Genomic DNA, 14,579 nt, shown 5'->3' on the forward strand with positions numbered 1-14,579 from the left:
GGCCTCAGACACCAATTTATTTTTATTGCTCGGTTTCGGGGCATATCCCCACCCCCAACCCCCAACCCCGGGGCGGCTTGCAGGGCTAAGAAAAATAAATGAACGCAATATGGGAAGTATGAAGGAATAACTAAACGCATCAGAAACGTAGCATAAAACTTTCGGGTTTTGGCAGGGAGAATTATTTCAATCGGCGAGTGGCTCAGTAAAATTCAGCAGCAGTGAAAGGTTATAAAGAAAACAGGAAAGACCTATAGGAGGGTATCACTGTGGCAGCTGTGTTTGCCCTCCTGAGGGCTGTGTGGCCGCAGACCTGTGCCAGCAGTCTGACCTCAGTGGTCCTGCCTCTGTCATCATGTATTCGGCTTACCCTGTTGCTGCCACCCACCCATTGTGGGGTTAGAGGGTTGGATTAGCTGTGTTTGCAGCATACCCTCCAAGTGTCCCTGTTTTCCAGGGACAGTCCCAGAATCACAGAAGCCACCCCAGTTTCTGATTTGATCCCGGAATATCCCGGTTTCCCTTTTTCCTCCCCTCCACATCTCAGAGAGCAATTAAAAGTGCTGCGTGGGTGTGTAGGTGCAAAACCGGAGTCCTGTTCATACTGAAAATTAAAATTATAGCAGCAAATGAAGGAAACGGTGTAGCTGGCAGACCCTTCCTATGATTTTGAAGGGGAAAGGTCACCAATCCACTTTTAATTCTTTAATTGCAATGCTTCAACAGCCAGCCATTTCTTAAGAAACACATGGAGTGTTTATTCCAATGAAGCCTTACACTGTCTACTCAAAAGCAAGTCCCACTGTATTCCATGGAGCTTACTCACAGGTAACTGGGTAAAGACTTTGCAGCTTACACGGCAATCCAAAGCATTTTTACTGAGTCACACTGAGTTCATTAGGATTTACTCTCTGGTATGTTCCTGATTATTCTCAAAGTTTCCATTATATTAATATTATTATTATTATTATTATTATTATTATTATTATTATTATTATTATTATTTTTCTGGGGGGACACAGGGGTATGCATACCACTAAAGATTTTGTGAATCTTTGTACTTTTGTCCATTTACTGTATTTATTTTTCCCGATTTGAACTATAAAATGGTGGTTTTCTTGAGTCGAAATAAGAGCAGCCCTAAACATTTTTTAAAGAAAAAAAGCACTGATTATTATTATTATTATTATTATTATTATTATTATTATTATTACTCATATTTTTCCCTGGCAGGGACACAAGGCAGCTTACAGCTAAAATATTGTTTCATTCCATTTGTCTATGGAAGGTGTTGTACACTGTTCCTTCCCTTGCATTTTTCATTTACAACAACCCTGTGAGGTAGGTTCAGCTGAGAGGTTGCAATTGGCTCAAAGTGTAGATGTGCATATGATGTCTATTTGTGCAGAGAGATCAAATGCAGGAGAAGCTTCCTGATACAGAATAGAATGTCCCTGTTCTCAGGGTCCCTTCCAATGCTATGATTCTATGATATTATTATTATTATTATTATTATTATTAATTGCAAACTTAACAGCAAACAACAAACAGCAAACATAAAATACCAATTAACAATTTTAAAACAGGTATAAAAGTACAATTTATATACATATGTTTTATGTTTCAGCAACTTCTCAGAAAAACCAAAGATAAAATAAAACCACAAAACAAAACAAAACCGAAAAACAAAAAAAAGACCACCTCTACTCAACCGAATACCAAAACAAACAAACAAACATTTAGACTTCCTATCGATTCTATGATTTTTTTTGTTCACAATCAATCAATCAATTTTATGAAATAAATAAATAGATCCCTTTTTTCCTTCCTTTTTTTAAAACATGAGCTTTCCAAGTTCTGGGTCCTCTTTGGGTACTTTCCCAGCACTCCTGACTCAGATCTTTTTAACGGGAGCTGCCAGGAACTGAACCTATGACCTTCTGCACGCAAAGCACATGTTCTGACGCAGTCTGGAAAGGGGGATTTTGGTTTCAACTGGGAATTTTCATTCCTCGTTCCCTTCCTGCCAGGGTTGATTTGGAAGCAGGGAGAGGTCTGCAAACACTCGTGACACTCTTCAATGCTCACGCACAAGCAGAAAGGAACCGCTCTCCTTTCCGGGGCTGTCAGGGGTTGCGGAAGCCAAGGCACATGCTGCAGAAATCGAGGGATTGGAATAATAAACGCTTCCCACTTCAGAGAGGCCCATGTAAGCAACAGCTTGCCGGAGTGATGAAGCGGCTCTTCAAAATGCAGCTCAGGCGGCGTTCTACAAAGATATGTGAATATAAATCTAACCCTGCCAATCAGCGCCGTCCTCCGTGTTTTCACCAGGCCATATTCGGCTCCCACCTTGTACAAGAGAGGTTGTCAGAGCGCTCTTGTTCTATTTATCTTCCTGACTTGGCCTCCCCTCGCTGCTTAAAGGACAGATTTGTTGTACATTGAATTCCTATTACCAGCTTGTCAACCTCCGGCAGATAAGAGTTTGGAAGAATCATCCCCCGAGGGAAAAGGCTGTTCATTAACTGTCTACTGGGGACTTTTGTGCATCTTTATCGGGACCTTCTTGCATTGGGCCCTTGACTTAATAAATAGCCGCGGAGCCGTCGATAGCAACTGGATTTACTGACAGGCCAGAGGTAGTGGCAGATATGAAAATGATCAATCCCTCCTCCCAGCTGCTCTGTTACGTTGCCTTGCCAGACGCTTCGGCGTCTCACCAAGAGCCTCCAAAGCTGCATGGGTGGGATCCAGCAATACCATATCGTTCTGCAGTGGGGGCCCTCAGGAAACAAGTGAAATGGACTTTTAATAATAAATAACACCTGGGAGGGGAGGAGCGGTGTTAAATGATAAATGAGATTAGTCAGACAAAAAAGAAATCGGCACATGGTAGCTCATGCTACAGGTAGATGAACAGAGAGATGAAGCCTAATCCATCACGGTTATTATTTTTGTATGGAAGGAGAGCGGACTAGTTCTCTACCGACGTCAGGCAAACTTCCAGATAGCTTCATTAGACAGGAAACCTGCTGAGCTGTCAATCTGCCTGCCTTCCTCCGGCTGTTATTGACGCAGCTTTAAAGTGAGATGGATGCGGCGCAGAATTCGGACCTCGTTATGGTGCAACGGTTTAAAGTTCTCGGTGCGTTTTATTCGTTCGCCAGCAAAACCCCTGACTTTATGATGGGCATGCAGACTTTATGATGCTTTGAGCCCTGTCTGATTCTTGGGTTCCTGTATTGGTGGGGGGAGGGCAGGTTAGAAGATAGGAGAGCTAGCTTGCCCAACCACTCCTTTTGTCTAGGCAACGATTGTGGCTGGCTAGTTAAGCGCCAAGGGACGCAGGTGGCACTGCGGGTTAAACCACAGTGCCTAGGGCTTGCCGATCAGAAGGTCGGCGGTTCAAATCCCCGTGACGGGGTGACCTCCCGTTGCTCGGTCCCTGCTCCTGCCAACCTAGCAGTTCGAAAGCACACAGTGCAAGTAGATAAATAGGTACTGCTGCAGCAGGACGGTACCGGTAAACGGCGTTTCCATGCGCTGTTCTCGTTCGCCAGAAGCGGCTTAGTCATGCTGGCCACATGACCTGGAAGCTGTCTGCAGACAAACGCCGGCTCCCTCTGCCTATAGAGCAAGATGAGCACCGCAACCCCAGAGTCATCCGCGACTGGACTTAATGGTCAGGGGTCCCTTTACCTTTACCTAGTTAAGCACCAGGATTAGCATAACCAAAGACGTTGGGTGGGCAGAAGGAAAATAGCAAGATAGGGGGGTTGTTGTGTGAGAGCTAAGCTGGAAGCAGGCTGGTAGCTGCAGAGACAGAGGCATGCTTGCTTTGTGCCAGGGATGTTGTAGGACTGGGCAGAAGAGGAATGGTGGAGTCTGCCGTCCCAGCTTGACCCTTCCAGGGAGGAGGAGGAGGAAAACAGTTTAGATTTACAACAGGGGTTTGAGGGAAGTCACAGCTCAGAGGCAGATGAGGGGGAAAGTTGGGGAATAATGGGAGAGGAGGATGAGGAATAAGAAGCACCAGGGGAGTGACAGCTGATGGACACAGTGTCTTTAGAAAGCATTCCAGATCCCACCTCCCAGAACCCAGCAAGCCTTGAAAGTAGGAGAGCAAAGAGCTCAAAGACAGAGGGCACTTTTCAGCACCTGTAGGAGAGATGATGAGATTGATGAATGAGGAAGTGGGAGAGAAGGGGGGTGGAGATTCACTTGAGACAATGCCATTATCCAAGAGGCTGGGTTCTATAGCCTCTCTCTGTAAAGATTGAAATAAAAAAGGACGGTAAGAAACTTTCCCTTGTCTTTATACTTTCCTGGGTAACCAGCCAGGAGCTGCTGACAGCATCCTGACAGGCACCAACTTGAATAAAATATTGTGGGTGCCCAGGTAATCACCACCTCACATAACTGATCACATGACGCAGTGCATGCGCACACCATTTGAATGGGAATGCCCATCGACTTTGTGGGGGCCCGGCCCCCTCAAATACTTCCTTGCTGTGAGCCCCTCCATCTTAGTCTCAGGTTGTATATATGTGGAAATAAATCCATATATCCACCGTCTCCACTGACCTTCATTCCAAAGAAACCAAACTCTCGGTAAGCACCTGGAACTCATGAAGTCTCTCACTGCCACATAATGCGCAGACTCGGCACCAGCACCCAAAAAATGGGGTGAATGTCAGGCGTCTGCCACTACTACCGAGGTTGCTTCTAACTCACCTTTTCTCTAAACTGAAACGTCCCAAACGCAGCAACCTTTCCTCATAGAGGAAATAATCATCTTTGCTTTCCTCTCAACCCACCCTCTTGACTACTTGGAGCGCCTTTGGGGAGGAGTGTTGATTTGGCCAGATGAATCATATAAGAGCAATTATTTATCTCTAGATGAGAGTAGGCTTTATCCTGGCCAGAACCTGAATGGGAGGCTGCTCAGAAGACTGTTTATACTTCCCCGGACTCCTGGGAGGAAGGGCATAACACAAACTAAACAAGATTTTCAATAGATGAGTGTCGGAAGACGTAAACACATAAAAGAATAGCCATGCTTCGTCCGAAACGAACTCCCATCGTTCTCACCGAGATGGTGGGTTCTTCAGACGGAAGGACCAAGACATTGCAAACCATCTTCCGCTAGAAAGAAAGAAGAGGAAGGGGGGGAATGGATGCAGGGTGTACCAAATCCAGACATAACCCAAACACACCCTCAGTAGGGAAGAGTCACTAACTAGATCTGGGGTCTTAGAGATTACCCAACAGCCGGGGGTCTCTTTCCTGGCCCTGCTTAGCTTCCTTAGATCTCTTGCTGCCCCAAAAGCACCAGCCTGCGAAGTTCGTCTCCGCACTAGAGTTAGAATAACAAAAGATGAGCTAAGTGCAACAGATGTCTAATTTTGTTTGGTGGGTCCTTTTATTCCACCTTCAAAACATCACACGAGTCCATTGCCATGCGAGGACCCCAACCAAATTTAAGCCTAAATCCGTGCAGCCATTCTTCCTTCCTTTCATCCATCCACCATCTTCCCTTCTTATCCTGTCTCCCTCTCTTGTCTCTTCCAGTGTCAAAATTTAGGGTCCTGTCTAATGGGCAGGGATAGGTCTAATGTTACTCTACGTCAGTGGTGGCGAACCTATGGCACGCGTGCCAGAGGGGGCACTCTCTGTAGGCACGCATGCCGTCGGCCCAGCAGTTTGTAGGGGCAGCACGCACACCGAGTAGAGCCACACATGTGTGAGTGGCCGGTTTGCCACCCGCGGGCTGCAGCAGAAACGTGACTGTTCCACTCCGCTGTCTTAAAGCACCTCGGTGCAGAATTGCCAGTAAGCCGGGTGGCGTTTTGCTGCCTCCCTCCCGCACGAGGGGCTCGAGAAGTGGGCTAGCCATCGAATCATAGGATTGTGGGGAGTTGGAAGGGAACCCGAGGGTCCTCCAAGTCCTGCGATGCAAGGATCTCAACGGCAGCATCCGGGGCAGACGGCCATTCAGTTTCTGCTCTGAAATCTCCCAAGAAGAGTTTCTTGAAGGGAAATTGTCAAAACGGCCGTGTTGTCTGGGAGTAATTCCCTTTTCATGATTTCCCAAACAAGGATAACGCAAACTTTTAGCTTTCAATAAAAAGTTGTTTGCATCATTGAAAGCTCTGTTGTTGTGTTTTTTCTTTTAAGGCAAAAGATGTTAATGTAGGACTTGTTTTTTTCTAATCTAAAACCTCAGTATTCGGGTCGAATTGCTGTGTTGGCACTTTGAGATAAATAAGTGGGTTTTGGGTTGCAGTTTGCGCACTCGGTCTCTAAAAGGTTCGCCACCACTGCTCTACGTCAAGCTCTCACTCCAACCTTTTCTCTAAACCAGTGTTTCCCAAAGTGGGCGATACCACCCCCTGGGGGGCACTGGAACGATCCAGTGGGGCGGTAGTAGCCTCGGGTGCAATTGGGGGAGGGCATTGAATGAAAGTAAGGGGGTGGTGGAAGCATAAAGAAAGAAGATTTAAAAACATCCATTCATACAATGCCTCCCCTGGATCCAGAAGTCATGCTGGAGGTGGTGAGTTTTCCTGGGCTTGGGTGAACCCTTTTGGGTGAACGCAGGCCTGGGAAGTGGGTTTCAGCTTGCCTGCCTATTTCGCCAATGGCAGGGGGACCATGGCGCCGACCCCGACCCTCGAGCGGATTGGACTGAGCTGGCAGGATTTCCAGGGGGCATTGAGTTTTGTTTTCCTGAAAAGGTGGTGGTAGGCCAAATAAGTTTGAGAACCTCTGCTCCAAACTTAAAAAAAAGCCCAAATGTTGCAGGGGCCCTTATTCTGATCCAACCAGGCTTCTGTAATGTATTTCTGTTTTCTCTTTATTTTATAGTGACAGTGACAGTCGGAGGCAGACAGCATTTGCTTGGACTTTATGACACTGCAGGACAGGTAATCTACTGTCATTTCTGCACATTATGTCTATCTTCGATGCCGCTGTTCTTCTCATGAAGAAGATTTTGCGGTTCTTCTTAAGGCAGGCAAAAATGTAAGCTTTTCACTTTTGGTGAACTGCACAAGAGTCACTTCATACACGCAGACACATGGTACAAAAAGTCTTGTGGCACTTTGAAGGCTAACAAATTTGTTATAAACATACGTGTGATGATAAAAGGCACCACAGGATTATATTGCATTATATGATGTTCTAACTAATTTAGAGTTTGTATTGTGTGCAGGTAATATTCATTTAAGAAATTAAAATGATATTAGAAAAAGAAAGACTAACAAATTTATTACAGCATAAGGTAGAGCTGCCATATTTCAAAAAGTGATAATCTGGGCACAAAAGTTGTTGGGATTTTTTTTTTGGCAGAGTTATTTAGCTTTTTTGGAAGGGGGGGGCAAAGCTGTCGAGCAAAATTTTTAAGGGAAGATGGCAAAAATGACACTGCTGGCATGGGTTGCCATATGCCCAGATTTTCCCAGACATGTTGCCGATTTCCGCACTGCTGCCGACTACAGTATTCCAGGTATGCATGGGCGTACCCAGCAAGGGGCTGTGGGGGGCAGCTGCCCCCTCTAGAAGTAACCGAAGGTTGCAGCAGCCAGACTGCAGAGCACCATCGCCGCCAGGCCCCAGGCTCCCATCGCGGCAACTCCCGATGGCTCAGACCATCTTGGCGTGCCCCAGGGCGACGCTGCGGGAAAGGGCAGGAGCCGAGAAACCAGATCCGAGCGGAGTGGGGAGGCGACGCCTCCTCCTCCTCCTCTTCCTCTTCTCCCAGGAAGGGCGGAGAGCCTCACCCTGGAACCTGGAGCAAGCCACCCCCACTGGCGAGCACAATGACCGGCCTTTGGGAGCCAGACGCGGAGGCTGCTCCGCAGTGCTTCCCTTCGGTGCTTCTCCTTGGCGCCATAGGTGGCGGGGGGCGAGATCGGGGAGGGAAAGAAGGACTAGTCTCCTCAGCAGCGAAAGGCTGGGAATCAATGGCAAGAGGTTGGAAACTGGCGGGCTTTTAGAGCCCCACGTTTTGCTAGGTATGCGGGAGAAGAATGACCATGGCTCCCCCCCCCCCTAGTTTTGATCCTGGGTACGCCCCTGCAGGTATGTCTGGGAAATTCCGGGTGTATGGCAATCCTAGCGTGAGGTTTCATGGACTAGAGTCTGCTTCATCAGATGCCTGTAACTTATGCCACGTTGAAGCTGAAACTCTATACGCACGTAGGAAGCTGCCTAATGCTGAGTCAGAACATTGATCCCTCTGGCTCAATATTGTCTACACTGACTGGCAGCAGCTGTCTAGAGTTTCAGGCGGGGGGGGGCATTTTCCAGCCCTTCTTTCAAATGCCAGGGTTTGAACCTGGGACCTTCTGCATGCGAAGCAGATGCTCTCACACTGAGCTAGAGCCCCTGCCCCTCACTCTTACATATCTGAGAATAAGCCTTGCTGAATTACTTCTCAGCAGGCGTGCTGCATAGGATTGCACAGTACAAGCCTATCTTGGTTTTGCTGCAAAAAAAAACCTAAGCATGGCCACACCTCTGGAAATGATTATGTAGTACTGCCAGCAGTTTACCATGAAAACAGGGTCATAACCAACCAACCCCCCAACATTTCTCCAATGAAAATAGTGACATTCTATTCCTTATCTTCCAACTTTTCTCAGATGAAAGTAGAGACATCCCCTCCAACATTTCTCCGATGAAAATAAGGAAAAGCGGGGTATTCCAGGATCAATTCGGAAACCGAGACGGCTTCTGTAAATCTGGGGCTGTCCCTGGAAAATAGGGACACTTGGAGGGCTGTCAGGGGCCTCTGTCTCACCTCCCCATCTTCCCTGGGATTTTGCCCTGGGCACAAGAGTCCAAGTGAATTATCCAACCTTGTGTCATGACAGCCAATTATCTCAGTGTCAAGCGTTGATGTTGCATTCCATGTCTCCAGCTCTCTTTCTGACATTCTTAATGGTGCCCCAAGCTTCACCTCTCTGAAGCAAATATTGTTAGGAAACTCAAGAGGCTTTGTTGTGAACACTTCTTGCGAGAATCTAGTGCCATCTCGTGGTCACTCTAAGCTATCTGTTTTGCAGTTTGTCACATCAAAAGGTGTACAGCAAAGAATCCCTGACAGATGGCCATCGAACCTATGTTAATAATAATAATAATAATATTTTATTGAAATTTTTCCATGAGAAAATAAAGGAAAAGGAAAAGAACAAAAGAAAAGAAAAGAAAAATTAAAGAAAAATACTTGCAATTGTGATACAATATGTAATACAGGATGGGACCCAGGTGGCGCTGTGGGTTAAACCACAGAGCCTGGGGCTTGCTGATCAGAAGGTTGGCGGTTTGAATCCCCGTGACGGGGTGAGCTCCCGTTGCTCGGGCCCAGCTCCTGCCTACCTAGCAGTTCGAAAGCACGTCAAAGTGCAAGTAGATAAATAGGTACCACTCTGGTGGGAAGGTAAATGGCGTTTCCGTGTTGTGCTCTGGTTCACCAGAAGCAGCTTTGTCATGCTGGCCACATGACCCGGAAGCTGTACACCGGCTGCCTCGGCCAGTAACGCGAGATGAGCACCGCAACCCCAGAGTCAGACACGACTGGACCTAATGGTCAGGGGTCCCTTTACCTTTTTATGTAATACAGGTATATAATTAATGCAGGTAGGTAGCCGTGTTGGTCTGCCGTAATCGAAACAAAATAAAAAATAAAAAAATTCCTTCCAGTAGCACCTTAGAGACCAACTAAGTTTGTTCTTGGTATGAGCTTTCGTGTGCATGCACACTTCTTCAGATACAGTAATACAGTTATTCCAACTAATGAAAAATTACTAACAAGATAAAAGCAATCCATTTGTATATTGCAAGCATTGTCATATTTTCTATCCATCGCTCAAAGAGGGTCATAGAATCAGAGAATCATAGACCACAAGGGCCATCCAGTCCAACCCCCTGCCAAGCAGGAAACACCATCAAAGCATTCCTGACAGATGGCTGTCAAGCCTCCGCTTAAAGACCTCCAAAGAAGGAGACTCCACCACACTCCTTTGTAGCAAATTCCACTGTCGAACAGCTCTCACTGTCAGGAAGTTCTTCCTAATGTTTAGGTGGAATCTTCTTTCTTGTAGTTTGAATCCATTGCTCCGTGTCCGCTTCTCTGGAGCAGCAGAAAACAACCTTTCTCCCTCTTCTATATGACATCCTTTTATATATTTGAACATGGCTATCATATCACCCCTTAACCTTCTCTTCTCCAGGCTAAACATACCCAGCTCCCTAAGCCGTTCCTCATAAGGCATCGTTTCCAGGCCTTTGAACATGTTGGTTGCCCTCTTCTGGACACGTTCCAGCTTGGCCATGGTTTTATCCCTCCAATGAATGAATATCAGACTTTTGGCAGTCAAACCCCATGGTTGGTATATGGTTTAAAATAATCTCTCTGCCTGAGAATTTTACATTTCCCCCAAAGCAGGGCTTTTTTTCAGCCAGAACTCAGCAGAACTCAGTTCTGGTACCTCTCAAGTGGGCACCATTGCCATTCTAAGAGAACAAGAGAGGCATTCATGGTGAGTTCTAGAAAAATAGCACTGCCCCAAAGTAGTATTTATTTGAAACAGTTCTTGCCATCAAAAACTTCTTCCTAATGTTTCAGTCTTGGCCCTGAAAGCTAGGAAGAAAACACCGAGGTAACTCAATAACTTTTGACCTTATCACATGCAGAAACGGTTATGTGGATGCTTAGAATCAAAGAATTTGGGAGGAATCAGAAAGGTCGTCCAAGTTTGCTGTTCCAAATAACCATTTCACTGCTGTTGCAAATGCTGTCATTTAAATTCTTTTGCTGTCTTTCAGGAGGACTACAACCAGCTCAGGCCTCTCTCTTACCCCAACACGGACGTGTTTTTGATCTGTTTCTCCGTGGTGAACCCTGCCTCGTACCACAACGTCCAGGAGGAATGGGTGCCGGAACTGAAAGTCTGCATGCCCCATGTGCCTTATGTTCTGATAGGAACACAGGTAAAGGACAGAGGAGCTCATGAATTGCTGAGGAGTCTGCAAAACACCGAGAGCCAGTGTGGTGTAGTGGTTAAGAGCGGTAGACTCGTAATCCGGTGAACCGGGTTCGCGTCCCCGCTCCTCCACGTGCAGCTGCTCTGTGACCTTGGGCTAGTCACACTTCTCTGAAGTCTCTCAGCCCCACTCACCTCACAGAGTGTTTGTTGTGGGAGAGGAAGGGAAAGGAGAATGTTAGCCGCTTTGAGACTCCTTCGGGTAGTGATAAAGTGGCATATCAAATCCAAACTCTTCTTCTTCTCCTTCTTCTTCGGCATGTTCACACTAACTTGGCCAATTGGGAAAGCTCAGTCGGTACTCTTAATTCCAGGGTTGTGGGTTCGAATCCCATGTTGGACGAAAAGGGGGCTGGACTAGAGGGCCCTGGGGGTCCCTTCCAAATCTACAACTCTCTGATTCTACAGTTGCAGATGCCACACGATAGTCTCACTTTGTGACCATTAAAATGCTCAAATAGTGTGATGATGGATAGACAGATAGGACCTAGGCAGAAGGTTACTGCTCAGTGAGGGATGTATAGCTGTGAACAAGCCTTTAACTTTTTTTTTTTTATAAGAATTTATTGCCATTTTTTACTTATAATCACATACACCCATAACCACACCTACATTTATACACATACAGAACAAAAACAGCTGAAAAACCAAATACAAACATTGCCAGGATTTCTCTTCTTTTTAAACATCTCATAAAAAAAAAAAATTCTTGTGCTTAATCTTGACAGTTGACTTCCCCTGCCTTTTCACCTTCGATTTTATACCCACAGTCTACTTTTTAACCTCTCTTTTTTTTTTTGAAAATTAAACATAATTATACATGTAAAATAAGACATTCCTCTTAATCTTAGTCATCCTGATCTATAGACTTAGTCCACTCATCTTGACTTTACATACAACACATCGTCATAGATCTTCATTAATCATTTTTATCAAGTCTACATTATCAAATCTACACTCATCAAATCTATACTATCTTCTCTGTCCTTTAAACTGCTGCTAATAACATAGGAACTTCAAATATCTCCTTTCTTATTCAAATAAAAAATAAAATTCAATATTGCTGACAGTGTTTACCCTCCGATTTCATAATACCATGACCAACTATTTTAGATTTTATTTAATACTTCACCCCACACCCCCTCTGTCCATTGTCCTTCCCCTGATGACGCCAGAACCAATCTTCCAAGTGGCTTCTTTCTCCAGATATCCACAGATCCAGGCATAGTTCAGAACACTCCTTGCCACGAGCCTCAGGGTACCCATCTCATCTTCCTCCAGCTGCTCCATTTCTTTATGCCATTCCTTTTCTTCTTGTAAATATCTTAATTCTTTGTCCCTTGCCCCCGAGCTCACACCTCGGGGACTGGATATAACAGATCCTCTCATCGTCTTGGGGCTGCCACCCCCAAAAAACGAATTTTTTTTCCGGAGTAGCTTTGTCGTTTCTTTCCATCCTTCCAACAACCCTCTCAGCTCCTTAGCAAGGCTTTCTTCCAATGTGTCAAAGATTTTAAAAGCCTCCTCTGTGGGCAATTGATTTCTTCTCAAACCCCCACACAAGGCTCTCACTTTTTGATAAAGCAGTTCCAGCCTCAAAGCATTGAGTCTTTGTTCTTCCGTTAGCCTAGCGTTCATAACAAGTTCAAAGACGAAACCCAGCATGGTGGTAGAGGAGGAGGAAGTGGGTATCAGATTACTTTTCTGTCTTCTATGTTCGTCGCCATTTTCCTAAGCCGGAGCGCAAACACCGCAGCTTTAAACGGAGATATTTTCCGCTAATTTACTTCTCAAAAGAAAGTTTCAACAGTCTCATATATCGAGTTTTAGAAACTTTGTAACCAGTACTGTAGCGGCAGTCACTCAAATTGGTTAGCTTCTTTCACTCGAAGGGAGGGAGGCAGGCTACCTTTCTCCTTCCCCCCGGATCGTCCGAAAAAATCCAGTATCTAGTCCAACAAATACTCACGACCCCTGGGTTTCTTTAGATCCATACATCAAAGGTAGAACTCAGACGCTCATCACAGGCTCTGTCGCTGCATTTGCATCCCGGTTGGGGCATGTCCCCTAAAGCCCAGCTCCGTCGTCCCTTCACCCCCACTCCCCCTTTACAGGGGGGGCGAGGGAAGGGTTCGGAGCTCCACGGGCACAGCCGGGGAGCCCAGGGTGCGGGACGCTCTTCCCGCACCCCAACCGGAGCCCCGCTTTGCGGTAGCGGGGCTCCTAACCCCCGGGATGGACTGGGCGCCTCGCAGCCGAAGCAGCCCACGACCACCCGCAATGGCGTCCGCCGCCGGAAGTAGCCTTTAACTTTTTTGGGGGGGCGAGGAGTAACATCTTTATTGAAAGTTCAAAAATGCATCACTATATGTGCACCAAACATGGTGAGACACAAACAAAAAAGAAAAAAAAGAAAAAACCAGAACCCGTGCAGAAGGGAAAACAAAGGGGGGGGGAGCCCAAAACTGTTACTTTACAAGTTTGTTATTGTACTTCACCAGATCTTAACCTATTGCAGTATTTTTAAGAATGGATTCCAATGAATTTGTCCATGGCAAGTCTGCGTTTATATGCAAGTTGTTCATATGTTGTGAGCTTGTATAAACCTTCAATCCACTCATAGAAAGGAGCCATATTTTTATTTTTCCAATTCATCAATATCAGTCTTTTTGCCGTGGTCAGGGCACGGAGAGTCCACTCGTATTGTCCTTTTGTAAGGTTCCATGTGCTGGGAATATAATTCAAGAGGATATTTTGCCCTGTAAATGTAAGGTTGCTCCGTACAGTTCTGTTGATAGTTTCAGTTACCTTCTGCCGAAAATCTTTCACTATAGGACAATGAAAAAAAAACCCACTTTTTTAGAGAAGCATTATCTCTATTGCATCTCCAACAGTTAGAGACCTTAGATAGCCCTTTTTTCTTTTCTGTTTTGAACAAGCCTGAAACTTTATGTCTGCTTTAAACTCCTAGATTGACCTACGAGATGATCCAAAAACCTTGACTCGACTGCTCTACATGAAGGAGAAGCCCCTGTCTTATGAACACGGCATCAAACTGGCTAAAGAGGTACTATTGCTCCCATTAAAACCAAGAGCAAAGTCACCGCGTACAAGGGCATGAAAATCATGCATAACTTGGCTGATTGAGCCAGGATTTGATCAGGCAAACTAGACCTACACCTGATTTGGGCCCTGCACCTTCCTTGTAAACTAAGCCCAGCTTGTTGTATGTATGTATGTATGTATGTATGTATGTATGTATGTATGTATGTATATCCTGCCTTTTCCCCAGTCCAGGACTGAAGGCAGCTAACACAAATAAAACAGAGCCATCTAAAAACCTAGAAAAGACTATCATTACAATACAAGTTCTTCATAAGTGCCTATACATGCAGATTTTACTTCCACTCTGTCCGTATTTTTCTTCTGAGAGAATGAGAAGTCCGCGGAAGAGGGGGAAAGGATGTTTGATGGCTTTAGGTCAAATAGAACCTCCATGTCCATGTATAGTCCACCTGTGAATACCCA

At 45.7% G+C, this 14,579-nt stretch overlaps 1 protein-coding gene across 1 annotated transcript in view; it reads left to right on the forward strand.

The window, feature by feature from the left end:
• The window catches only part of RHOJ (ras homolog family member J), a 56,786-nt gene that overhangs the window by 40,545 nt on the left and 1,662 nt on the right, over positions 1 to 14,579 (forward strand). Inside the window, 3 exon segments of the mRNA XM_033174692.1 lie at positions 6,871 to 6,929; positions 10,834 to 10,998; positions 14,023 to 14,118. Of these exon segments, the coding sequence (XP_033030583.1) occupies positions 6,871 to 6,929; positions 10,834 to 10,998; positions 14,023 to 14,118 (320 nt within the window).

The sequence above is a fragment of the Lacerta agilis genome, chromosome 1 (assembly GCF_009819535.1).
Source record: "Lacerta agilis isolate rLacAgi1 chromosome 1, rLacAgi1.pri, whole genome shotgun sequence".
Lineage (NCBI taxonomy): Eukaryota > Metazoa > Chordata > Lepidosauria > Squamata > Lacertidae > Lacerta > Lacerta agilis.